The sequence below is a fragment of the Ciona intestinalis genome, chromosome 10 (genome assembly GCF_000224145.3).
Source record: "Ciona intestinalis chromosome 10, KH, whole genome shotgun sequence".
In the NCBI taxonomy this organism is placed as follows: Eukaryota; Metazoa; Chordata; class Ascidiacea; order Phlebobranchia; family Cionidae; genus Ciona; species Ciona intestinalis.
The window spans coordinates 726,505-752,469 of record NC_020175.2 but is presented as its reverse complement, the minus strand read 5'-3'; the positions used below and the strand labels follow the sequence as shown (position 1 = coordinate 752,469).

At 37.1% G+C, this 25,965-nt stretch overlaps 5 protein-coding genes and 1 long non-coding RNA gene across 9 annotated transcripts in view; 4 read left to right on the top strand and 2 right to left on the bottom strand.

Moving 5' to 3' along the window:
* The first annotated feature begins 95 nt into the window (after nucleotides 1-95).
* On the top strand, nucleotides 96-2,675 carry LOC100187101 (SURP and G-patch domain-containing protein 1). The gene is made up of 2 exons (XM_002125750.5): nucleotides 96-183; nucleotides 541-2,675. The coding sequence occupies exon 2, from the start codon at nucleotides 548-550 to the stop codon at nucleotides 1,973-1,975; it is 1,428 nt and encodes a 475-aa protein (XP_002125786.1). The 5' UTR covers nucleotides 96-183; nucleotides 541-547; the 3' UTR covers nucleotides 1,976-2,675.
* LOC100184705 (ubiquitin-conjugating enzyme E2 J2) lies at nucleotides 2,667-4,686 on the top strand. Its single transcript, XM_002125681.5, has 2 exons — nucleotides 2,667-2,851; nucleotides 3,209-4,686. The coding sequence occupies exons 1-2, from the start codon at nucleotides 2,717-2,719 to the stop codon at nucleotides 3,770-3,772; spliced, it is 699 nt and encodes a 232-aa protein (XP_002125717.1). The 5' UTR covers nucleotides 2,667-2,716; the 3' UTR covers nucleotides 3,773-4,686.
* A 134-nt stretch (nucleotides 4,687-4,820) lies between these two features.
* Nucleotides 4,821-8,145, bottom strand: LOC100182340 (testis-expressed protein 52-like). 2 transcript variants are annotated; one of them, XM_026836454.1, is made up of 6 exons: nucleotides 8,047-8,145; nucleotides 7,187-7,366; nucleotides 6,549-6,885; nucleotides 6,117-6,256; nucleotides 5,664-5,823; nucleotides 4,821-5,138 (listed from the first exon to the last, which is right to left on the bottom strand). In XM_026836454.1, exons 2-6 carry the CDS (start codon nucleotides 7,360-7,362, stop codon nucleotides 5,034-5,036), a joined length of 918 nt encoding a protein of 305 aa, XP_026692255.1. In that variant the 5' UTR covers nucleotides 7,363-7,366; nucleotides 8,047-8,145; the 3' UTR covers nucleotides 4,821-5,033. The 2 variants fall into 2 exon arrangements, with proteins under 2 accessions (XP_026692255.1, XP_002125954.1); XM_002125918.4 differs by lacking the exon at nucleotides 8,047-8,145 and having other exon boundaries at nucleotides 7,187-7,911.
* A 903-nt stretch (nucleotides 8,146-9,048) lies between these two features.
* LOC100180005 (complement component C6-like) lies at nucleotides 9,049-16,563 on the top strand. Of its 2 annotated transcripts, none has more exons than XM_002126025.5 (12): nucleotides 9,049-9,211; nucleotides 11,001-11,112; nucleotides 11,498-11,604; nucleotides 11,885-12,029; nucleotides 12,331-12,481; nucleotides 12,753-12,891; nucleotides 13,172-13,283; nucleotides 13,574-13,709; nucleotides 14,137-14,327; nucleotides 14,628-14,750; nucleotides 15,315-15,478; nucleotides 15,936-16,563. In XM_002126025.5, exons 1-12 carry the CDS (start codon nucleotides 9,107-9,109, stop codon nucleotides 16,137-16,139), a joined length of 1,689 nt encoding a protein of 562 aa, XP_002126061.1. In that variant the 5' UTR covers nucleotides 9,049-9,106; the 3' UTR covers nucleotides 16,140-16,563. The 2 variants fall into 2 exon arrangements, with proteins under 2 accessions (XP_002126061.1, XP_009859862.1); XM_009861560.3 differs by lacking the exon at nucleotides 9,049-9,211 and adding an exon at nucleotides 10,094-10,581.
* A 237-nt stretch (nucleotides 16,564-16,800) lies between these two features.
* LOC100175339 (nose resistant to fluoxetine protein 6-like) overlaps nucleotides 16,801-25,965 on the top strand; it is a 12,782-nt gene continuing 3,617 nt past the window's right edge. The window contains exons 1-11 of the mRNA XM_026836460.1: nucleotides 16,801-17,256; nucleotides 17,559-17,674; nucleotides 18,086-18,228; nucleotides 18,481-18,662; nucleotides 19,210-19,337; nucleotides 19,695-19,865; nucleotides 23,768-23,957; nucleotides 24,391-24,559; nucleotides 24,953-25,035; nucleotides 25,229-25,354; nucleotides 25,839-25,957. Of these exons, the coding sequence (XP_026692261.1) occupies nucleotides 16,994-17,256; nucleotides 17,559-17,674; nucleotides 18,086-18,228; nucleotides 18,481-18,662; nucleotides 19,210-19,337; nucleotides 19,695-19,865; nucleotides 23,768-23,957; nucleotides 24,391-24,559; nucleotides 24,953-25,035; nucleotides 25,229-25,354; nucleotides 25,839-25,957 (1,690 nt within the window). The 5' untranslated portion in view covers nucleotides 16,801-16,993. The remainder of the gene's footprint in view (nucleotides 17,257-17,558; nucleotides 17,675-18,085; nucleotides 18,229-18,480; nucleotides 18,663-19,209; nucleotides 19,338-19,694; nucleotides 19,866-23,767; nucleotides 23,958-24,390; nucleotides 24,560-24,952; nucleotides 25,036-25,228; nucleotides 25,355-25,838; nucleotides 25,958-25,965) is intronic.
* LOC113474632 lies at nucleotides 20,429-21,717 on the bottom strand. 2 transcript variants are annotated; one of them, XR_003396321.1, is made up of 3 exons: nucleotides 21,604-21,717; nucleotides 21,141-21,342; nucleotides 20,429-20,647 (listed from the first exon to the last, which is right to left on the bottom strand). It is a non-coding gene; the product is annotated as an uncharacterized LOC113474632 (long non-coding RNA). The 2 variants fall into 2 exon arrangements; XR_003396322.1 differs by having other exon boundaries at nucleotides 20,429-20,809; nucleotides 21,158-21,342.

Below are 25,965 nucleotides of genomic sequence, written 5' to 3'. Positions count from 1 at the left end.
CACTTTTAATTTAGAGAACTACTGGTAATTTTATTAAAAAGTCGTCTTGCGCTCTACTCTTGATCACTTGGTCTGTATTTTGTTTGTGGAAGGCAGTATAGAATATTTGTACGTAGTGAGATTGTTAAAGGAGACATTTTGCGCATAAAGAATGATGTAAATGTGCAGTGGGTCATAGTAAAAGTAAGTTAAAACTCGTTTATAGATTCCACATTCGAATAAAGAAGTAATTAGGAAAATAAATCGTACTTTGAAATTACGAAAACGGTTATTTATTATACAGTCGTAGTCGTATAGATGTGCTGTTTATTGTTTTACCGGAGATACAGGTTTATTAACATTATAATGAGTTGTTAAATTATGGTTTATATGATTTTTGCAGACCAAACCATAACCATATAACGTATACTACCTGGACTGCTGGTTGTTTAAACTTATTTGTTTAATTGTCTGTTTATTTATTTTTTCGATTCATAAGAGTTTGTGTACTGTTGCTAAACATGGTTTGTATAGCACTTTTCAGATTGTTTTTCCCAATAGCTTATAGATGGCTGGCAGAAAGAGCGAGCAACTCAACCTACAGGCCACAATGTTGGCCGAAAGGATGAAGAAAATACAAGAAAAGGCTTTAGAGAAACAAAAAGCATTGGAAAGCAAAGAAAAGGATCATACACCTGATAATGATGGGCAGTTCATGGATAAATTTTTAAAATCAAAAAGTTTAAGTAGTAGCGAAAAAAATAACAGTGGATTTCAAAAAAGATCGTTGTTAAAGAAAGGGAATGAACCAGCAATTAAAAAGTCGCGGTTTGCGAATATGCTGCAACAAATGAAGAGAACAAATCCAAAACAAGCGAATAACTCTTTGGTTGATTCCGAAATACAATCAGTAACAGCAACTTGTTTCCATGGTGATGATAGCAGCAGTAGTGATGATGAGACTGGTAATACCAGTACAAAGAAAACTAAAAAATCCACTTCTGTAAATAATATTTCAAACCAGCAGAAATCTGGTTCTATAGTTTCGAATACAGTGCAGAGTAGTGTTGCTGCACCATCTGTAAAGAAACCTGCGGCCATTATATCTCCAACTGTTGTAAATCCAGTTGGAACAATAGTTTCTACACCTGTTTCAAACACTAATGTTAAATCGACACCAGGTAATACAAAAGCGAAACCTCGAAAGAAGCGGTGGGGTGATAAAGTTGATTTGACAGACATCGCTCCTCCAGGTATGGCAAGTATACCTGGCATGCAGAACCCAACACCAGTGGTGGTACAGCAGCCTGTAAGTCTAGGATTGCCACAGAATTACCGTCCTGTGGGGCTCGTGGGGGTAACAGAGCTAAGCACTGCCCAAAAGAAGCAATTGGAAGAGCAGAGAGAGATGCAAAACATGTATAACCTAGTAATGGCAAGCCGCAATGCTGCTGTACAAAACGCTGCTCCTGTTCAAGTTAAACAGCCCAAGATTAAACATGCGTATGACAGTGATGAAGAAATAGATGCCGAGCTTGGAACATGGGAGCATCAGTTGCGTAAAAAGGAAATGGAAAAGACACAAGTTCTTGCTGATAAGTTGACGGAAGAAGCTGATGGAAAACACTTTATTGGGGACTTTTTACCACCAGCAGAGCTAGAAAAGTTCATGGAAACATACAAAGCACTCAAGGAAGGCAGGACTCCTGATTTCTCAGACTATAAAGAGTTTAAGATTCAATGCGACAATATCGGGTTTAAAATGCTGGCGAAAATGGGCTGGGAAGAAGGCCAGGGACTTGGTAGTGAAGGGCAAGGTATAACACAGCCTGTGAACAAAGGTCAGCAATCTGTTAATGGTCAAGGAGTTGGCATTGAGAGACCTGATGGTTTAAACCAAAATGATGATGATTTTTCAGCATATAGGAAACGGATGATGCTTGCTTACAGATTCCGACCAAACCCTTTAAATAACCCAAGGCGATCTTACTATTAAAACTTTTTATTTTATTTTGCTATTTTGTCAGTAGATTGCTTAAACACCAGGTAAGTATGGATAATTGAATCTAAGTTTGTACTGTGTACAATTTATATCATTACATTTTTTCCTTAAATATTTAATGTTGTTTCTGAACTTATTGGAGCATGCTGTATTTTTAGCAAAACTGCCTAATCGAACTAGTTTGTCAAGGCAAATCTTCTAGTATGGACTATGGTGCCCTAAAGTTTCTCTATTCTTGCTTGAGACGTTGGGTGTCTATTCTAATTAATATAAATTCAGATACTTTTGTTTTGAAGTGTACAAAACAATGCAATTTAATGTTAATATAAATAATTCAATTTGTAATGAAAAGACATTGATATATTTGCTATAACATTCGATCTAATGTATATATATATATATTATTAAATATATATTGAATTTTTTTTAAACTGTCTTAGCGTCAGTGCTTGTCAACCTTGTTTTAAGTATAAACTAGTAGCAAAGAAATAGTAACCTAATTCTAACTGACTAGTATTCCGGTAACAATATTAATGGGCATTTCGAATACTGTAGTAGGGACCCAACCATATAGAATGCTAACCTACTTTGAGGTCATGATCCCGGGGTTAAGAAGCACTGCATTACATTATTTAAATGCTAACCGATGTTTTGTTTCAAATGAACTTAATTTTTGTTCGTTCCATGCATTAGATGCAACATATGGTTTTAAAATAGAAAACTATTCATTGCATCATGTCTAAACGTTCCAAAGTTCCCATTACTGCAACTCAAAGGTTAAAGCAAGATTACATGAGGCTAAAGAAAGATCCAATACCTTACATAACAGCTGAACCTCTACCTTCCAATATATTGGAATGGCATTACCTTGTGAGTTTCTATTTAATTAATTATTTAATTACTCACTGGTAAGAGTTTTTAGGAGGTACCACTTTTTATAAATACAGGGGAGACCTAATATTCAATACTTAAACACACAATCTTGTGTAACAAATTTCCTTCCATAAATTCATGTAATGTTTTTGATTTTTTCAGTGCAGAAATTCCAAGGAAGGTTACCTGCTATACCAAGTGTCAACTTAGGTTTTAATCCTTTGGTTAACTTTGTAGTTTGTTTTATTTTCCTTTTTAATTAAATCAATAAAGCACTAGCCATGATTATAATAATGCAAATATCACTGATAATTCTATAAATTCACTGTGTTAATAATTAAACATAATTTTCAGGTAACTGGACCAGACGATACCCCATACACTGGAGGTTTCTACCATGGTAAATTAGTCTTTCCACGAGAGTTTCCGTTCCGTCCACCAGCCATATATATGATCACACCAAGTGGTCGATTCAAATGCAACACACGACTCTGTCTCTCCATTAGTGACTTCCACCCAGATACATGGAATCCTGCCTGGTCTGTAGGAACAATTCTTACTGGGCTCCTTAGTTTCATGGTGGAGGAAACACCAACTCTTGGATCAGTAGAATCTTCCGATTTTACGAAGAGAAACCTCGCTGTATGCAGCCGCCTTTTCAACATCCAGAATAAAACTTTCTGCGAATTGTTCCCAGCCATCACAGAAAAGATTAGGTCCTCCATTGAGGAAAAAAGCAGCTCTAATCATACCCAGTCTACTACTGAGCAAAACACTTCAGAAGTTACCAACCCCGCTAATGTAAATAATCGGCAAAATCACGATGATGGGAACAGAGGTTTCGCAAATATATTTATTCTTATTGGTGTGGCAGCTTTTGGGTTTTTAGTCAACACAATTTTAAAGACCTTAAATTAGATGTCATGCGTTTAAGTTATTCCAACATGGTGTATTTTCCTGCACTTACACACAGTAGGTAGAAATTGTAAATTTAGCTTTAATGTAAGTAACTACTAACCCATTGTGTTGGTTAGTTTCGCCCTTCTTTCTGTTCTAGATAAGAGATTCCTTAACACTAAGGTCACAGAACTCTTGGATCTGTTTGCAACAAACCAAATGTTTAACGGGCCTAACTTACATGTTGCAATTTAAAAAAACAAAAAAACATTTTGATATATTAATGGTTGAATAGTAAAAGGTTCTTGCCACAATTTACCAAATTTAATGCACATCATTGGCGTTGTACCACTGATAAACTATCTAGACTTGCATTAATCCCTAGTAAACATAAATTATAGTTTGTTTTATTTAGTTCCTATTTATTAGATGTCGTTTAAAAATCCAAGCATAGGCGCTAGTGTATAAAATAAAACCTTGAATTTATTTTGCTCTGGCCACATTTAGATTTAAACACTGCTGAAGTTTTGTGTTTTAATTTATCCTGTTTTATTTTTTTGTAGGTGAATAATGTTCTTATACTTCTTTCATTGTTGAGGTGTTAAGATTTGAACAAAGCTGTGTATATAATGCTTTGCTTTGTACAATATCTTTGGATATATAGTAAGGTGGGGAAAGATGGGATACCTTTTAGTTCTATTTTATCACTTAGATTTGTAATAAAGAAAATTCCTAGAATCATAAAACGGTATCCTCACGGCTCCCATAGACTGTTGTTAATTGTTTGAAACACAATCAAGATAATTGGATTTTTTGTGCTAAAGGTGTCCCATCTTCCCCCTCTTACTATATAATTTGTTTAATAAGATTTGGTAACTTAATTTTCCTGTATAGACATGGACCTGAATGATTAAAATGTTTCTGTTTAATTTAAATGAGCTGTTGTTAAATCTGCAGGTAAGTAACTTCCTAATATTCAGGAGTCCAGTGTTCAACAGATACAGCTAATAATTTAGAATCACTGTTGCCTAAATGCCTATAGTTTGAAGATAGATAAAGGCACACCGCGACCACTTAATAATTCGTTTTATTATCAAAACAACCTTCTAACTTGACAGTGAGCATGAGGTGTATAAAAGTAACATAAGTTTGCTGAAGCTCCAACGGCTTTGTTAACCATTCTAAAGTACATTATACTGTAGTTTACAGTGTCTCATTTGCAGCTTGTGGCATACGTATAAAAAGATCACTTTTTCCCATTTCAAAGATGTTTAATCTTATTCTAATAGCTAGCAAGTAATTCGTTCTGTATAGCTTGCTTGCGTAGTTCTCTCATCTTGCTGTTTTTGATTCTCCATCTCTCCTTTTCACGCTGGGTCTCCAACACCTATAAAAGCGGCAATTTACAAAAGTGTCGTCATATTGCACGCTACTCAAAGTGGTTTTAGTAGGATGGGGCAAGACGGGACACCTTATTTTATAATATCCAAATATTCCGGTCGTGTTTTAAACAATCTACGAAGGTCTATAAAAGTCGTGAGAATACCTTTTTATAACTCTTCGAATGTTCTTTGTTTATCACCAAATAAGACGAGAAAAATTAAGAAGGTGTCCCGTCTCCCCCTACCTTACTTAGATAGCATTTCTTGGCAGGTGATTACGAGTTTCAATAACGTGGTTGGAATATTACGACAGTCGGGTGCAGTAGCAACGAGCTTTTTGTGACGTGCATTGATTGAGTGAATGTAACTTGTTTATCCTCTCATAACGGGGACGTTAGGCGGGGAAGGGTCATTGTCATAAACGTTCTGTTTCATAATTCATACACATCAACCATCCACAGATTTAAACATTGCATTTTTGTGACTAACTTCATTTAGGAACATGGTTGAATAACATAAGTTTAATTCACCCGATCGTATTCTGGGTGATTCATCTTGTATGAGAACTTCCACAGTAATCCCTTATGTCGCAGACTTGTGTTTCGTGAAGCTAGCGATGCAGTGTCTGAATGTTTATCATGTGGAAGATGGTGTCGACCAGATACTCCTCGGCTTGGTGGGATTTGGTATCTGAAACAATTTGAATCGAACATAACGGAAGTTGACGGAATTTTATTTATTCTTGCGTCGCGTAGTAACGAATGAGTTACCACATGTGGGCTAATATTGTTTGATTTTTTGGGTGTATGGCTGACAATTTCACACATAAAAGATCATTTGTTCAGAGCAATTGCGGTTTCTTGCGGCACATGCAATCACAATGGTAGCAACGTCGTATAACCCGATTTGTTTACGAAAATTAAATTTTCATCTGATGTCTTATCCGTGTAACGCTTTCATAAAGTGTAAACTATCCAGCTTACCTGTTGTCCAACGACATTGGTAAATGACGTATTCTTCCTTGAGCTTGTAGACGTCTAAATGATAACGGTGGTAGGATACGACCTCTGTCGTCTGTAGGTGGGACTCTGGCGTCCGATAAAACGTCAAGTCGTTTCATTTCCTATGAAAGTGAATAAAGAACTTAACTTTGTCTTTCTGGCCGCGGTAACGAAGTCTGAGTAGTAAACGAAATTACGGAAAGTAACCGTAAACCAATTATAATGCTATCTTTGCTAATCCATGGTCTACTAAATATACGGCCAGAATATTTACCTTTAGTGGGCCATGGCTGATCAAATATGACATTGCTTGAACGTTCCCTATTTTAAGGTATTTTACTGTCACTTCTGTTAAGCTCTGTTGCCCAGTGACGCGAAAATAAAGAATTACATTTATCTGATAAAAACGTTTACCGCGAGTTCCTGTTCCGTCCAAGTTATTTTCTTCGCTTTTTTCAACGGATCTCTGAAGATATCTCCATATTTAATGAAATTCGCGTAAGTGGAGTCTCCCATACGAGAGGGTGGGGGAATGTTCAGTGGGTACATGGAAGCTACAAGGTCCGAGATCCTTTGATTTCGGTAGGCAATAGTGGCGGGATCTCTGGTACTGAAATGCCGCCAAACGTTTGAGTTGTACTCGGGGTCAGGCCGCTCAGGGAAAAGTGGTTCTAGGCGACCAGCGTCCACCCAGGTTTGGTAAGAAGTCAAAGGATAAATAATCGTTGATTCGTCACGAAATGTGCGGAGTCTGAAACGAGTTTAACGTTAGGTTTGTGAGCACAGTTTAAACAAAACGGCAGACCAATCGAACTTCGATGCATTTACCACTGCCGTGCAGCAATCAGTAAAATACACCGGAGCAATATAGGTCATACATAAACAGATGTCTATTGGGCATCTCTAAATAGAAGTGGTCGAATTGGAAGCCAATGCGACAATCTAATGAGCCAACTGTTGCCTAAATCTAAGGTCCCCATGGCGAACCACTTTATAGGACCTCGACCATAATAGAATAGAATCGGTATATAAATTATTTCATTTTCACCTACTTGTGATTCATGGATATTTTAACATCAGTCGTCGGTGATTTTTGCAAAGCGAGTCGAGTCTCAGGCCTCGGTGAGAACGCTGTCATCCTCGGGTCGAGCTCCGAGTACAACTTTTCTCTCTCTTCCAAAGAGATATGCTTCTTTTTCGAATCTGATGGGCTTCCACGTATGTCCATTATGCTTAACGGAGAAGCCATATCGCTTTATTAGAATCTATCTTACGTACTTAGAAACATCAACCATACATTCTAATGCTGGTAAAATATTACGAACTTATTTTGCTGTCGCTATGGTTCTTATGCTGCCGAAGGTTTATAAAACAAACCGTGAATTCCATCTATACCTCCTACGCAAAACTGCAGTGTCTACTAAATTTTTTGTTTAATAAAATATAATAGGTTGGGGTAAGATGGGCCATGTTTTCATTTTGTTTTATCATCTCGTTTGCTAAGAAACAAGGAAAATCTACAGAATCAACTGTATCCTTATGACTCTAAAAGAACGCTGTTAATTGTTAAGATCACTATTAGGAAATGGAAAATAGTATCAGCTATATAACAGTATCCATCTTACCCCACAGTACTATATTTGACCAAACAGTCGATAGGTTACAGTTTTACATTCCTTACGCACATACACGTAACAATGGCTTATACTACAGGTTAGGCCTATATACTACGCAAACAAATCCAATTAAATACACAATCCAAAAGTGGCTTCAAAAACCACGCCTTTATTCCAATAACCTCAGAACTTTAATTTTACCCTATATGTAATCTTTAATTTTATAACACGGGATTGAAGCTTTATAACAAGCAGATACTAAACACACCGTTTGTTCCATAACAATCACTGAATACCTTTCCTTTGTTACAAGCGACGTCCACTTCTGTTACATACGCCATCGCGAAGTAAAGACGACAAAGGAACACATCAGCTTTGTGGAAAGCGTAGCCTACTATTATAATGGCGGGTTGTGTAAATAAAGCTGAGGCCCAGTACTCAAGTGGTAGCAATCTAACTGTTACTCTCGCAGTATTGATCGAGAGATTTCTGCCCTAAGTATTATCAACTATACCGGTTTAAAATTTGCCTAGACCCAAATTTAAGCTTGCATTATATGGCTTAACTTAAATTTTATTTTGAGTGGATCAGGGTAAGATGGTCCATATTTTTATTTGCCTTTATCGTCCTAGTTGGTATAATAATGAACAAAGAAATATGTATAGACTTATAAAACCTTTTCCCCACGATTGTAAATAGCGTTGCTAATTGGGAATTATGGAATTTTATATGCTAACAGTACCCATTCACCCTGTATTAATATGCCTGTACATCATTCAGTAACGCACAGCAGCTGCTGTTAGAAAACACCAGTTACTATCTATAAGCCAAATGTAGTCGACAAAATAATTGCGGTTTGTGTTAACCAAAGTAATACAAAACATAAAGTTTGATATTTTCTGTAACTCTGACTGTGTCGTATTTGTCCAACTTGTTAGTCGTCGAAGTTACAAAAAGTTTGTGTTTTCTAAATCTGTGTCAAGAGTGTCCTATTGTTATCTGAGCGATTGCTGCAGCTTAAAATGCGATATATAGGTATTTAAACCGGCATTTAACTTTATAATACAAGACAACCATAACGCATGCTGTAATATGCACGTACTTAAATGCATATGCACATCTTACGTGATATCGACCACTCACAATGTATACGTCAACGTTTGAATTCCGCTTCGTGATTAAAAAGTCTGCTGTACAATGGTCAAATTAACGCCTTCAGAAATCGACGCTGCTGTGACGTCACATGTTTACCTGTGCGCTATCACGTAGACAATTGAGTAAAAACGCGAGAAATTCGAGTCTTGCGGTTTAGACTTAGTACAGAGTGCAGTTACCAAGAGAAGCTAAGCAGTTGCCATGAAGGGGATAGCGATTTTGAGCATTGCAGTTTTGTTTAGTATTACTGAAGCACGGTTTCGTATAAGACGAAGGCGTAATGCCCCAGCACCTGTGCACTGCGCGGTAAGCTTTTTTTGAAATAAGGACAGTTAAGCAAGTTACAAAGTATTTCTACAGACTGGTACGTAGCCATCCCTTTTTAAACCTAACAAACAAATTGGCATGTTAATTTTTGGCGACCTAAATTTCTATAATAAGCACGTTTAAAGACCATACCAATCTAGTCGCAGAAAATTAACCCCTATAGCCGAAGCGTAACAGAGCGATTTATTTAGTTATAAACGAGAGCGTCCACGTACCAGTCTGTAGTTTAGATATTGGTAATCTACTCATTTTGTTATTATAGACTGCTGGCATTTTTAGAATCTGTATTATTACGTTGGTAGATTAGTTAAATGAATAAATGTAACTTGTTTATTCTCACGCGGCGGGCAACGACATTTTTAACACCCTGTGCACGTTTAAACGATTTTCCACATATATAACTTTAGTATGTAAATGCCCAAACTCAAAGTAGCTAAAGAAAGGCCCCCTTATGACGTATATTTGTTGTAGTGCGGGTCATCACGTATAGACTCTTCCATTAAAGGACCTAAGCACACTCAAATGTACATCGCTTTAATAGATTGAGTGTGCTTTTCCTATTCCAACGACACCTTACTTGTTTTAATCGGTTCTGTATAACCAAAGATATTCCAGTTCAAACACCGTGAAATTCATAAAACTGATTTAAAAGTTGCGTGGCGAAAAAAATGAGAAGTGTACTACCCACGTGACAAAACACGTCACAAAATTGTTAAAGCGTGGCCATTTCATTCAAAAAGGCGCGAGGCAGTGTTTTCAGCGAGACTCAGCTTCAGCATGTATATAGATACGTCTACACTTACTTTGGTACAGATAAGTATGTATATATTATCCATGCAGCATGTAAACAAGCTTTGTGTTTTATAACGAGAATGAGTGACCATTTCACTGACACCAAGGATAAAATAGTTGTCTGCACTTTCGAACTAAAAGTTTTGAACCAAAATATTCAGATGCTGAAGTGACTAGTAAGTTCCTACGTCACAATCACGAAGCTCGTATAGTAAAAAAAGATAGCGCTAGAGATCACTGTTTGAGGACGAATATCTACGCGTATACTGGACCAATTTTAATAAGCAAAGTATTTTGGGAATCAATAAAACGGTCGCTTTTTGAATTTACCACAAAATAACAGTAACATGGGGTCTGTTTACGCACTTAAAGTAAAATCGCTTGAAATTCGAACCTTGTAGTATTAGTATGCATAAACAGTCTTGACGCGAAGTACGACGGAAATGAAGGTCTTGGGAATTGGTTGTATTTTGTTCGTTGCATTTATGTGCGTTGTCACTGAGGCAAGATTTCGTTTTAGAAGGAGAAAGAATGCTCCGGCGGCAGTGCATTGCGCGGTAAGCGACTTGTGTCCTTTTGGTGCGCTCGTTAACACTGTACTATATAGGTTTGGGTAAGATAGTCTGTTTACGTTCTCTTTTATCGTCCAATTTGGTAGTAAAAGAACATTCAAAGATTTATAACACTGTATCATCACGACTGCTATAGACCGATGTGAACTGTTTAAAACACTATCAGGATATTTGGATAGTATACGTGCTAAAGTCTTTCCCACCTTACTATATCATGTATAGTTGGGGTAAGTCATTATATGCCTTCGTTCCCTTTTATCATCCCATTTGGTAGTAAACAAGGAAAACTTACCAAATTACATAATAGTATCTTTACAAATAGGTTATTGCTAAAAATCAGAACTATATACGCTGTTACTTATAAACAAAACCTCCTAAGTTTAACCATAACCGCTACTTTGAAGGTTTCAAGTTGGAGCGCCTGGTCAGCTTGTTCGGTTAGTTGCGCTGGCGGTGAGAGGTCAAGGTCAAGGAGGATAATAAGACACCCCGCACATGGTGGAAATGGATGTCCAGGTCGGTGGGTTGTGGCATAAAACGTATTTGCTATTGGGAAAGTGTTCGCAGTTTTTAGCCCATGAAGAATTGCAAACACTAAAGATACTTGAATTTTGTTGATTGTCACTTAATTGAATGAATGAATGTAACTTGTTTATTCCCACTTGGCCGACAACAGTTATAACACGGATGTTCTAGTTTATTTTCGTTGAATTGAACTTCAAAATAGCGCAGTAACTCCTGCACGCAGGTCTATATAGTAGGGTGGGGAAGATGGGACAACTGTTCATTTTATTTTCTCGTCCTATTAATAGTAAAGGTGTTCCGTCTTTCCCACCCTACCATATGTTCAAAAAACATTTTTGAAGCAAATACGTTTTATGATTTAAATCTTGCTTTCCAGGTCTCCACCAGAAAGGCAAGTGCAGCCAACATAGATGTCCCATTAACTGTGAGTGGGGGGAATGGGGAGCTTGGTCAAGCTGTTCGCCCTGCCCACCTGGAGGGAGAGTGAGTGGTTAAACTTTAATAACGTCGATATTTGTAACGGAAATCAAAGCCTTTGGTTTGGGCCATGGAATTGACTATCAATGTTTTTAAATTGATTTGCGTCCATAACCCATAACGTGTTTTAGATTTCTTTTTATGTTTCTAATTTTCTAAATTGTTTTTATGTTTCTAATTACTTTTTATGTCCTTTGCTTTAACTTTAACCAAATTTATGTTTTGTGATGGTAGGCTATATATTAAACAAAGATATTTTTCACTGAATTAATTTCCGTCTCAATAGAGTCGCAGTCGCAACATTACAACAGCATCCATGTTTGGTGGACAAGCTTGTATAGGAGGAGAGTTTAATTCAGATTACAATTGCCTCAGCGAGGAAGATTGCCCGCTGTTTCAATGTCCTGATGAAACGTTTGCATGCGCAGATGGTACAATATTAGTTTATTTCGTCATGCTTCAAACCCTGGGCATTTTAGACAATTGTTATTTGGAAAACTATTTGGGCAAAAACTATCCTGCCCAAGGATACAGACGCTTATAATGGTAACAGTGTCGAGCCTCGAACCCATACCCAACACTAGGCGGTAGACAGGCACGTTAACCATCGTGTCACGGCGCTAAATACCCGCCACATATTTTGCCTAAACGCATAATAGCGCTTGCAACAACCAAACACCGACTAATGCATTCATGATTTAAGATTGACAATGAAATTATATTCCACATAAGAACTAACCTGTATACGGCCCAACCTGCGTTGCAACGGAGACGACGATTGCACAGATAACTCGGACGAAGAAAACTGTGGAGAAAACGTCAGGTCGCCATGCGGTGGAAAAAGCTATAAAGAAATACCAACTATCGATATAGCTGGCGCTGGGTAAGTGGGATAGTATGACAATAAAGCGCATTGTGTACCAATATAGATACCATACAAATACACAGACAAGTAAATGACTATTATATATAACGTTCAACATGGATTGCTTTGTGGTTTGAGGTGATAGAGGCCCACAGAAAACCATAAAAAAAACTAAAACCACTTTGACAACATTCTTTTTTTTTCAAATATAAAACTGCAAGGCCTACAAAGTGTATTTAATGGGTCTATTATACAAACAGATATACGACAAAATGTAAAATTCAAACAGATACGACATAACGATTGGTGAAGAGATTGGGACAATATTGGACAACCAGCGATACAACGGTCGTTGTTACACTGTGAGGAGTGGTGAACATGATAAGAAGTTTAGAGTTCCTGCCAATATTCAAACGTTTCGGTTCCAAGTGAGTTATGTGATGTTAAATACATATTACCTATAAAAAGAATAATACATATTTACCGGTACATGGCGGGGCTACGACATTCGTTATAACATAGGTTTCATACACCTTGTGCCCTCAAGTTTACCACATTTTAAGCACTTCGTGGGTAATTATTTTGGAGTACGTGAGTACTGTTTTGCCCAAAGATACTAACACCTCAATGATAGCAGCTATAAACGGGTCTCGAACACGAATAACCACTGTGCCACACCGGGAACTGTAACCATCTGTTACGTCATAGGTTAGTGCAGATACCTCATTCGTGATTACGTCATACGACAGCTCAAAAGAATTCTTGGATTCTCAGCAGGGTGACGTTACGCGTAAACTTGAACCCAAGTCTTCATTCACTTGTAAGTGTTGTGGTTGGTTGTGTGAGAATGAATAAATGGTTGAGGAAACGAATGAAACTTGTTTGTCCTCGTGTAGCGGGAAATAATAGTGATAACAAAATATGTTTTTGTTGTTTTTTGACAGTTTATACACAATTTATACAGCTTGGTTGACAATTTATACAGCTCGATTAGAAAAATATGGAATATTACGTACTTACAGCATTCATCCCACCCCACAGTACTGTATATAGAACCAATGGTTGTATATTCAAACTATTTCCGTGTTAACTCTGACTCTATTAAAACAGACGGAGATATATACAGTGTTAGTGGTGGAGCAACAAATACAAAAAATCAGAAAACGCTTCGTGTTGTTCGACAGGGGGCATCGAGCGATGCAAAGTATTTTAAAATCCACAGCAATATTGTGTTGTCGCAGTTCAGGTAAGATTTTTAACTAAACTGTTAAAGATAGCGATCTTACTTATTTATTCCTGCGTGGCGTGGCAAAGACAGTCGTTATAACACGGGTGTTTTGTTTCACACACCTCGTGCCCGCTTGGACGTTACTATACATGTAACTTTGTGGGTGATGTGACCTATGTAACGATAAAACTAACTTGGTTTACCAACAGTATAACCGAACGAGCGCTTAGAAACCTATATATTATATAGGAACCTATATAAGTAGGGTGGAGAGGATGGGATAACTTTAGCACATAGTATCTAAATATCCTGATCGTGTTTTTGGGAGTCGTAAGGTTTTATAGTTCTTTAAATGTTCTTTGATTACTTCAAAAGGGACGAAATATTTGAATGAAACGATGTTCCATCTTTCCCCACTCTAATCTTTATATATCCTGCCGTGCAGAACTCTTCGACGAAACTTCCTTCTTTCGTATCAATTCCGCCAACGATTACTCGAGCTACCAGACGGATACGATCATATCAAGTATGCTGAAGTACTGGCAGATTTTGGGACCCATTTCTATTCTTCTGGAACGTTGGGAGCAAGATATGAATTTATTTATCGATATTCTAAAAAAGAGTTGGAAGAATCAGGTATATTCCGGTCGACTTTACCTGTCTATGGTTCATTATTGGTTGTCTAAATTGTCGGTCATGCAAAAGAACTAATAACTAAAAAGTTACATACGCTGTCACTCGTAAGCGGGCATATATAAAGTGTATAAAAACAGAACACCCGTGTTATAACCAATGTCGCTGCCTGTCACGCAAGGATAAAACAAGTTGTACTGCTTAAGGTGTACCATCTTCTCCCACGCTCTATATACTACATTAATTTATCAAAAATCGTGATATATATTAGCGTTACTTTTAAGCTTTATGCAACCCATTCAGGTTTAACACACGAAGAACAAAAGAATTGTCTAAAAACTGAGGCGACTTTCCGTCTATTGAAGTTTACGTTTGGCGGTGACACCAATAAGTGCTCAACAAATGTAATGTCGCGAAGATACAACGGTAACTGTATGACTGGTGTTAGTTTAGTACACTGTGCTGTAGGATGGGATACCGTCCGGCGTCAGCACATATAATATCTCATTTTTCCCAGTGTGTTTGTTTTTACCTGTGTTTTTAACAAACACTCTTAATCAGAGTTTCAGGAATATCAACATTATACAGTTGTGTAAATGTTCTTTGTTTAATACCGAGTAGGATAGAATGAAAACATTTCCCATCTTACCCTTAACATAACAAATACATAACATATAGTAGGGTGGGGGAAGATGGGACACCTTTTCAATCTATTTTCTCCTCCAATTTGGTAGTAAACAAACATTCAACGATTTTTTATAAAACTTTATCTTCACGGCTCCCGCAGATCGTTGTTAATTGTTTAAAACACGATCAGGATATTTGGTTATTATGTGTGAAAGGTGACGTCCCATCTCCCCCCACCCTACCATAACTATTTATTTATTTCTTCGAATGCAGAAATAAAGTAAATTTATTAAATAAGCGATGGGAAATAAAATATATTGATGTTGTAGTAATCTATGTAAACATAAAGCATACAATGTACAGGTAGCTTCACTCTGGCGGCAAAAGAAGTTATTTCAAACGTAGTAGGCGGGTATTCAGATAAAGCAGCTTCACTTGCTTTCTTTGCGAATAATGTTCCAAACAGTAACGATTATGACGCATGGGTGGAAACAATCAAACACAATCCTGCTGTCATAGATTTTTCTGTAAGTTTACATAACGTATTGTTTATCTCATTGAAAACGATAGAGAAATTCTAGTTTTCATAACTGGCTGAATAATTCACCCACAAAGTTACCTTTACGGTATGGTAGCTGATAAACTAACACGAGGTGTATGAAACAAAACACCCGTGTTAAAATTGTCGTTGTGGGCCTTTAGCTTATAGTATCCAGATATCCTGATCGTGTTGGTCTATATGGGAGTCGTGAGGATATGGTTTTATAATTCTTTTAATGTTCTTTGTTTACTACCAAACGGAACGAGAAAATAAAATAAAAGTGTGTCCCATCTTTCCCCACCCTATATACTATATTTGTTTGAGCTTTTCCCGGCCACCACCGAAGGCTAAAGCACCGTTTGTTTAATAACACACATACCCAACAGATTGCGGCTACCATCAGCTGTACCAATATATCACAGTTTAAACTTATCTCTTTACAGTTAAGCCCTATTTCATCCGTTGTTTCGGACCAAGTGAAACGGCAGAACTTGGAACGTGCCTTGTTTGACTATTTGTCCAAGTACACGCCATCCAAATGTAAAGGAGTATGCGCAAATGGTGGTCGAGCTGTGGTAGTGGACGGTGGGATGACTTGCAAGTGTTTGTGTTCTGCTGGCCATGGTGGTAGTTCATGCGAGAGATGAAAGAATTGTCATCTTACTTTTTGACAATGAATACACAATGGCTCAAAAACTTATGATTTGTTAAAGTGTAATCCATTTAAATATTCCTAAATGATATTGCGGTTTCTGGTAGCCAACTTCAAGAGACCAACCTACTACAGGTGGCAACAAACGACACCCTATAATAAGGTTGTATATACGCCACTATTACTCTATAACCTCTTACCGATATAAATTACTCGAATACCGGCTGTAGGCCTACTGTGATATGTACGCACTGATTCTTTCATTTGATATACCAAAGCCATTGCTTTTTGCGTTTTCATATTTCTGCTTCTATAGCTTTGTACAATATATTGCAACTCTGACTACAATAACCGATACATTACACAATGTTGAACCATATGATTATATAGGACAGCAATTAAAACAAACTACAGATTTAGTTGTAAGCGGGCGCAAGATGTATGAAACAGAACACCAGTGTTGTAACGACTGTAGTTGCTCCGCTACGTGGTGATATATAAGTCACTATGCATTCATTATTTGTTTACTAGATATACATTAGTTTTTAATGCAACTGTATGCATGAATTAAAAACAAACTAATAGTTTGGAACATTATAGTTTGGGCATACACACAATATGCGTGGATACTATGATACGGCATTGCTTAAAACCAACAGTAGCACTGAGTGCAGAGCAAACAAACAGTCCAATTAGTAAGATAAGAGCATTACCGTATCATTTTTTCGAGTGCTTCTTTGTACATTATTGCACTGTTTAAATATTGTATGTGCATATGACTGAAGTGGTCCATACAGCACTTTAAAGTTTTAACAATATCATTTCGACGTTTTAGGTCTTTAGGATATAATGAACCTACTACTCAGCGAAGAGCGTTTTCGCATTGTAATAATAATTGGTGCAGCATTTTTCGTTGGTGCAAGCGCGCACGCTGAGAAGCAACTTAGTTTTCCAAATGAAGGATACGACCCAGTATTAGATGTTGCCAAGATAGGCAGAGCAGTGGAGAAGGCAGGCCATGCTGACTGGAAGTTAGACCTCGCAGATATTTTGCATGGTGTGCATCAACATAAACAAGCTGATGATGGTGGATTGCATTCTGTGATTAAAAAGTAAGCGGTTCTAATTTAAAGAATTGATTTAAATTTTGCTTAGTTTGCACTATAGTAAAGTATACTGTGAAGTAAGAAGGATACCGTTATCACAAAGTACCCCATGTTGCCTAATTGTACGTTTAACAATTAACAACGCCTTTAATGAAGATTATTTAAATGTTTGATGGAGATTATTTAAATTAAATTTACTATAAAAAGGAAAGGTAAAAGAAAATGAAACCATGAACGTTCATATCACCCCATCCATGCGGATATAGACCACTGTCGCTTTTATCGACTTAATTTCTCCCTAAATACAGAATGTTGGACCAAATCGCTAAATACGATGAAGAAGTGCAACAATGCTTGTGCCAGTGGCGCATTGTGTTGGAAGATGCGACTAATGTCAGTAGTAACGGGGTATACGCTTTACAAAGTAAGGAGTCTTAAATACACAATACAACCGTTATGGAACATGTTACGTACAGTAGTGTGGGGGAAAATGGGACAGTTTTAAATCGATTTTCTCGACCCATTTAGTAGTAAACGAAGAACATTCAAATAATTATGAAACTATATACTTACGACTCTGATAGACCGTTGTTAAAGGTTTAAAACACGATCAGGATATTTAGATATTAAGTGCTAAATGTGCCCCATCTTCCCCCACCCTACTATATATACACTTGTAGCCTATTATTTGTTTTACTTGACTTTGTCTGATACGTATTTCGTTTCCATTAAACCGGAATGTTATTTCGTTACGAGGATCGCCCAACTTCATTAGCGCGAGAACAGAGCCAGAGAAACATTTAACTCATTACACTTTCCTTTTATGTTAATATAGTGTTAGATTCATGGGCGATACCTGAAAGTGGAATATTGGAAGGCAACATAAGATGGGCTGGTCATTATTATGAATGCTGGAAGTCACGTGGTCCATACGTCAGTGGAAAATGGTGCAATACATATATGGGGAAGCAGAGACCGGTATGCAGGTTAACATTATGTGTTTAGCAACCAAGCTTTTATTTTTCACTTGTACTCAAGTATAGTTTTGACCAGTAACGTGTTATTAACGACTGCCATTTAGCTGCTAATTCTCTTCTATTAATCTAATCGCGATAACTCGCCTGCATTACGTACAAGCACGTTTTATAACGATTGTCGTTGTGCCGCCCCGCGTGCTGAGCTCTATATTTTGCATGTAATTCATAAATATTCTCATAACGTTCTATTTAGGTAGAACACCCTGGAATACCTTTAGCTATGAGTTGGGGATCGTGTTTCCCAATATCGTGCACAGATACTGCAGTGGCAACTATAATTGAAGAACTTACATCGATGGTAATTTTGCCCGAAATAATTGAGACCTCATGCCCACTGCCGATCACACGGATTGACACAATTGATATTATTGCAATGTAAGTATTTTACATCTAATAATTTGCATATAGGCCATTGTAAAACTTCTGTATAGGGTTATCATTTACCTTTTTTATTCAATACGTGTTGTATACGTATTTTACAATAAGTATTTTATTATTTAATACGTATATTAATATTTTACAATAATTTGCATGCAAGTTATTATACAAAAGCCTTTGTAATACTAAATATATATCTCAGGTTAACCAGTCACCCCTTATATCTAATATGTTTTGTACGCTTCTATTTTGAACTTTTGCATATTATTACGGCCCGTTTAATTTACAACTACTATAAGATACATATAGAGTTAACATATATGTATAGAACTAATTGTATACTTGGCTGGGAAAAGATGGAACACCTTTTTATTCTATTTTCTCGTCCCATTTAGTAGTAAACAAAGAATATTAAAAAAATATAAAACCTTATCTTCACGACTCCTAAATACCGTTGTTTATTGTTTAAAATACCATCAGCTGATTTGGATACAATGCACTGAAGGTATCCCATCTTACCCCACAGCACTATAAATTGTTCCAGGGTTATTTGTTGTCTATTTCTTGTGCTGGTTATTGTTGGCACCGCATACGAATTCTACACAAACAACTCGGTACAAAGTGTGCGGTATCAGGACCACAGTACAAACAAACCTCATCGCAAACAGCAAGGTATTTATTCAGGCTATTTATTTGTGTTGGTTCTTTATTTATATTGTACTTTACACCCTGCCTATTATGTCTTCCACAAGTGTTGTAGTTTGCATGGCCCATGTCATTATTAAATATGCATCCTGTTAGAATTAAGGCCGGTTATTAATTCAATTAACATATTATAGTGGGGTTGGGACACCTTTTTCTCACGACTCGTTGTTATTTGTTTACAACACCCCAACATCATATTTGGATATTGTGCGCTAAAGGTGTCCCGTTTCTCCCTAACCTAATATAATTATTGCCATTGTTTTATCTAATATACAATTAATATGTCCGGCAAAAACAAGTTTATATAACCAAACACTTTTACAGCAATAACCATTTGGAAAGTTCTTTCTTGTTTTTCAATGATTTCAAACGCTAAGCTACTTACAAGCATGAAGGTAAAAGAAGGAACATTGCCGCTTCTTGACGGGTTACGTGCTTTGAGCACAACTTGGGTGATCGTAGCCCATGTTCTTTATATACCAATGAACGCTATAGGTAAGTTGATATGTGGTTGTAAGAGATATTAGGGTGGGGGGAGATTGAACACTCCATGCTATTTTCTCGTCCCATTTGGTAGTAAACAAAGAACATTCATAGAATTATAAAACCCCATCCCCACAACTCCCAAAGACTGTTGTTATAGAGTTATAGACAGTTGTTTAAAACCCGATCAGAATCTTTGGACAGTATGTGCTAAACGTGTGCCGTCTTCCGCCACCCTATATTATTCTTATACTGTATATATAAGTCCAGCCATTAAATACAAGGTAGGTCCGCTGTCTTTATAAAGAATATTTTTCCCGAGCCTCGATTGTTTTTTAATATTCGTATGGTTGGCCGCCAAATGCGGAACAAACATGCACCAACCAGGTATTCCCCTATTTTCCCACTAAAAGAGACATATCCAATGACGGACCAAAGCTGGCGCGCCAATTGTAAACCAATATACAGGCAGCTATAATAATACGCAGGCATAATCTAATAAAAGCCTAAATATGGTTCCCTGTCGTAACAAGGTTGGTGATATATTATATATATCGCATTAAAAAAACACACAGTTTGATAGTAACGAAAGAATGTATTACAAAAAGCGCAGCGGGAAACATAAAAATGTCACTGTTTATCTTCCTTTTAGTTTTCTTTTTTCCCACTTTACTTTACTTTTGTTCTGGCCGCCCTTCCACCTTCCCAGTCTCCAACCAAACTTAAAACACGCGCTGTCGCATCCCCTATCTCCGCATGCGTGGAAGTTTTGAATCGTGTGCCATGCAGCACACCTGAAAATGTAGGGAAGCATTACAAGTACATAGCTGTTATAATGATTCTATATAAATTATGGTTGTTGTTAAAAAAGGAAACACACAATCGTCCTGGAGCGAGATATGATGAATTTTCTTTTTGGCTCTATTAAGTGGTTCAGATTGAATGCAGGCGGTGAACTGCCAAAATATGGTGTGACTTTTGAATGGCGTAATTATACGAGTCCCGCTATCATTAAAAATGCAATGTACTGCCGGACTAAGCTTGGACAGAGACAAATTGGGTCGCTAACCTCGCACCGCAGTAGCACGTTTTATAAATCGCAATGTTAAACCATGCTAAAAATTTACATTTAAAAAATGTTATTTAAATTTTATATTAGTTTGTTTGGAACACTCAAAAAGCACTTTATATTTTGAATGAGAAATCTTAAACGGCAACACTAAGTTTCATGAGACTTTCCATGAGAAAACATCAGCACTATTGCCTTAGTGATGTGTCCTAACTTACGATTCAGTACAATTTACTTGTTAGCACTGTGTATATTTTGTGATCGCGAAATGCCAGCTTAGTATGTTCTTCCATGACCAAGGCCACTCCATGAAAATGTTTCAGCAACAGATTTTTTCATCAATGATTTTATGAATCCTCTGACTGTTGATCTTAAAGAATCTTTCGTGATGTGCCGCCCCAGCGCAGCAATGTCATCATCCTGTTTAAAAAGAACCAAAATAAATATCCACTTTAAGTTACTCTATTGAAAGTAGAGTAAATACAGCAGGCCTACCATGGGTATGCATTCCCCCTAGATTAGGTTACGATACTCATGAATAATCAGGGTACACACAGTAACATGTGTGACAGCGGTTCAAATAAACAAGCAAGAAAACGGCATTAGCGTAATGAGAACTCGGGTTTTCAAAACAAGAAGTCTCTGATAACTACCATATTTTACTGATTGAAAACAACATACCGTAAGACTTCCTAATGTGGCATCTAATTCCTCGTGAGTAGATGCTGGACTAGCAAAGTTCAATAGCTTAGGATTTGAGGTTTTGTTCTTTTTTTGCATATTGTTTAACGTCTCTTGAACCGTAGAAACCAAATTCTCCAACCGAGTAATTCTTCTGCTGATATCGCCAACTTGCATTAAAAGCACAGAAGACTTTTCCTTGTTTGACGGAAAGGGGATCAACAATTTTGTTTTATTAGCAGCTGAACTTTGTGGTGACTTCAAACTGTAAATTTTGGATAGTACATTTTAGTTTGTGTTCATATTACTACTTAAGATGGCTGATCCTAAATATGATGCAAAACCTATTTAATATATAGTAGAATGGGGGAAGATGGGACACCTTTTTATACTATTTTCTCATCCCATTTGGTAGTAAACAAAGAACATTCAAAGAAATATGAAACCGTATCCTTACGACTCTCATAGACCGTTATTATTTGTTTAAAACATGGTCAGGATGTTTGGATATTGTGTGCTAAGGGTGTCACATCTCCCCCACACCACTATTACAATAGTTGCTTCACCTGGGTTGCAGAATCCCACTTTCAGATCTGCACAATCGTGGCGATGTAAATTCCTCTGTTTCACCTTCAATGCAATCTGATTCTGATGATTCAGATGACGACTCTTTTCTATCATATGTCTTTTTTAAGCATTTTTCATGTGTATCTAAAAACACAATGAAAACAAATAAATAAAAATGAACATTAACTTTAAAATTAAAATAACCAAAACAGTACCAAAACCATACTTACTTGCTTGGCACAATATTTTGCACTTGTTTATATCCCGTTTTTCTTTACATGACTGTTGGTCACTGACCTTTTCTTCATAAACAAACGAGTTCGGACGCGATGACGATTCAACGTCACACGAAGAGTAATCAGAAGAACTAATACTTTCATTGCTTGATAAATGGGAATCATTGACAACCAACGGTGGCGGGGTTGCTTTTGTTGACAATAACATCTGCTGTTTTCTTCTTACATATCGTTGTGAACGCCCAAGTTCTGACATTCGTTTATAATTTGTACGCTTACTTTTAAAACGAGGCATTGTTTTAAACCTTTTACACATTAAAAAGGAACAACTCGGTTATAAAAACTAATTATTAGACTATTTTACACTGATACGTAATACAGCTCATTTAGTTCGAATTTCTATACAACAATAATGCAGATACAAAGTCTATATATTAATTCTGTAGGTGAAAAGTAACCACGTATTTATTTTTCCCACACAACATCTGCAATTTCTTCAATACTCAGTTTAAAAAAGACCCAAATAAGTAAACTGCCGTTCCTCTTATCGCTTCCAACGTTTGAACTACTTCCCTTGAGGGCCGTTCCTTGATCACGCCTCAGCGCGCACAGCAGGAGGACAACCACTAATAACTGCCGCGAAAATGAACAGATCAAGGAATTTAGGTATCAGCAAGTAAAGACAGCGCAACCGCAACAAAACACTGCCACAGTTTTAAAACGTTTGTTTTTCCCAAACATGCGGTATAATACTAAACATGATCCAAACATGGCTTGTAACTACCGGGCAAAAGTCGCACATACCATACATGATTACCTTCAACTTTTCCTTCGCTCGATCAAACCAAAGATAAATAGAAAAAAACGATTGCCTTTATAAAGTAATCGTATTTGTCCGGCGCCGCGTAGCACAGTTGGTTAGCGTGCCTGCCTTTATTAACCCATGGGTGATGGGTTCAATGGTCGTCGTTGCTTTCATTTGTGAGCGTATGTGTCCTTGGGCAAGACACTTAACGGTAATTGCTCCTACCCAGTGGTCACTAATGGGTCGTTCAAACTACCAGTCATACATGAAAAAATCCACAAAAAAATAATCATCTACAAAGTAACATACATGGTAACTCGTAAGTTGACACGAAGTGTATGCCTATGGACACCCATGTTATAACGACTGTCGTCGTTTTTCGTCCATGCGAGGATAAAGCAAGTTTCATTCGTTACTTCATAACCGTATCCTCACCACTTTAAAAGAACGTTGTTAATTGGGAAATACGCTTAGTAAACATAAGGTATTAGGTGTGGAAGCAGGATACAATACTTACCTTACAGTACAATACTTACAAACCCGTGTTTTATTACAGATAACCCAGTATATTCGAACGATTACTACAAGGCACACGGTGAGGTCCAAGCGCTAAGTAACGGAACATTTTCAGTGGACAGTTTCTTTTTCTTGAGCGGTTTACTTGTCGCTTATCTGGGCATTAAACATCTAAGCAATTCAAATGGAAAGATTAATATTCCTCTAATGTATTCGCAACGTTATCTCAGGTACATTAACTTTTGTGATGCTACCATTGTGGCCATATATGTGTCCTTGGCCAAGACACTTAATGTTTATTTCTCCAAATCTCATATGTGCTCTTCATATGTGTTGTTCAAATTGTCTACCATAGAGGACAAGAGAGCTAATGATAGGTCACAGCTATTATGATTTCAGTAGTTAGGATAAAAGTCGGGAAACAGCAAGAACTACGTTAGACGAAAGAGATATATACCGCCACTTAACTGGCCAGAAATTAACTATACCGACACAGTGGCATATACGTGGTAACTCGTAAGCGGGCTCGAGATGTATGAAACAGAACAACCGTGTTATAACGACTGTCGTTGCCCCGCCATACGAAAACCAAGAGGTGTCATTCATTCATTTCCTAATACACTTAGTAACTGAGTACGGTGAACTACTTTTAAAACCTTTTAGACTGACTCCAGTATACGCGTTTCTTCTTCTGTTCTCAATGAGTCTATACAAGTTCTTCGGATACGGTCCTTACTGGAACGACTTAGCTTCTGTGATGTACAACTCGTGCAAAGACGTTTGGTTTGCGAATCTTCTCTACTTTAATAACCTTTACCCAGTCGAGGCCCAGGTATATATGCAGATAATTAATCGTACACCACGGCCTACTATATAGAGATACGGCCTACTATAGGATAATTCTCATTTTACGTTTGAATTAGAAGGTAAAACGTAAGATGTGAATTATCAGGCCGTATCTTTAGTAGGCCGTGCACCCACCAAGTGATTACTATAGTAAGGGGCACGAAGTGTATAAAACAGGACTTCTATATTGTACGGACCGATTTTGTTCCGTCACGCTCGGTTTAATTCGATGTATATGCCCCTAATTCCATTCTGTAAATTAAACCCACGAGTTAAACTGTATCACCTTAATTGATATTAGAGTTGCTTAGTTCACATCTCTATTGTAGAAGATATGTTCCAACTTATCTAATTCAGCCTATATACCTTGCATTTGCAGCAATGTTTTGGTTGGAGTTGGTATTTGGCAAATGACATGCAGTTTTATCTTCTCTCTCCGTTTATTCTAATTCTTCTGTACAGGTGAACTAATATTACTTCAGCATTACGTCATAACATGGAAGGCCGCTTTATTAGGGCCTATAACAGTATTTTAGAAATAATGTGAACTCATAAAACTCGCCTGCATACTCAAATTCGAAGAAATAGACTATAAGCTCACCCCAGCCCTAAAATTTTAAAATAAATATAACTTTATTTTTACGCTTTCCTGTAGATCTAAAACGTTCGGGTTTTTGGTTATGATGGTCCTACTTATCGGAAGCACTTTAATAACTGGCGTCCTGTCAAAGGAAACAAACTTACAACCGACACCAATTGGCGTTAACTTATACATGTCAATGTATGTTGTGATACTTGAACTTACAACTTAAGTTTACTGGATATGAGTTTAAACTGTATATACTTTGTTATTAGCTTTGTATATAGATTATACTGTAATCGGTATTTTTGTTTGGCGCCAAAACTTTCAATAGGAACAAACAAAGTACATCGCTTGTACTAATAAAGACCCATATACACATGTATAGTAGGTGGGGAAGATGAAACACCTTTAGCATATAGTATCCATATATATCTTGATCGTGTTTTAAACAATTAACAACGGTCCTTGGAGTCGTGAGGATACGGTTTTATCATTCTTTCAATGTTCTTTGTTTACTACCAAATGGGACAAGAAAATAGATTAAAAATGTGTCTCATGTCTTCCCACCCTACTATACAGGTATTAACATGCTTATATGACACATCTTTACTTTTTCCGAGGTTGAACACAGACGCAATAAAAGTACGACAACCAACAAACTGAGATTCTCTTTACCACACAGATTTGGACGGTTTATGGTAAACACATCGGCCGAAGTAACTTATGCTGATCGTTACAAGACCGACACATACACCACCCCTTGGTGCAGGATAGGGGTATATGTTATCGGTATGATGACCGGTATCTCC

What these genes read in the sequence shown, in the direction of transcription:
- LOC100187101 (XM_002125750.5), top strand. Translation starts at nt 548, where the DNA reads ATGGCTGGCAGAAAGAGCGAGCAACTCAACCTACAGGCCACAATGTTG.
- LOC100184705 (XM_002125681.5), top strand. Translation starts at nt 2,717, where the DNA reads ATGTCTAAACGTTCCAAAGTTCCCATTACTGCAACTCAAAGGTTAAAG. An exon ending in TATTGGAATGGCATTACCTT is followed by an intron (nt 2,852 to 3,208) that starts GTGAGTTTCTAT and finishes CATAATTTTCAG; the next exon opens with GTAACTGGACCAGACGATAC.
- LOC100182340 (XM_002125918.4), bottom strand. Translation starts at nt 7,383, where the DNA reads ATGGCTTCTCCGTTAAGCATAATGGACATACGTGGAAGCCCATCAGAT. An exon ending in GGACGGAACAGGAACTCGCG is followed by an intron (nt 6,257 to 6,548) that starts GTAAACGTTTTT and finishes TCACTTTCATAG; the next exon opens with GAAATGAAACGACTTGACGT. An exon ending in CCAATGTCGTTGGACAACAG is followed by an intron (nt 5,824 to 6,116) that starts GTAAGCTGGATA and finishes AAATTGTTTCAG; the next exon opens with ATACCAAATCCCACCAAGCC.
- LOC100180005 (XM_009861560.3), top strand. Translation starts at nt 10,468, where the DNA reads ATGAAGGTCTTGGGAATTGGTTGTATTTTGTTCGTTGCATTTATGTGC. An exon ending in TTCAAACGTTTCGGTTCCAA is followed by an intron (nt 12,892 to 13,171) that starts GTGAGTTATGTG and finishes GTTACGTCATAG; the next exon opens with GTTAGTGCAGATACCTCATT. An exon ending in AATGTCGCGAAGATACAACG is followed by an intron (nt 14,751 to 15,314) that starts GTAACTGTATGA and finishes TACAATGTACAG; the next exon opens with GTAGCTTCACTCTGGCGGCA.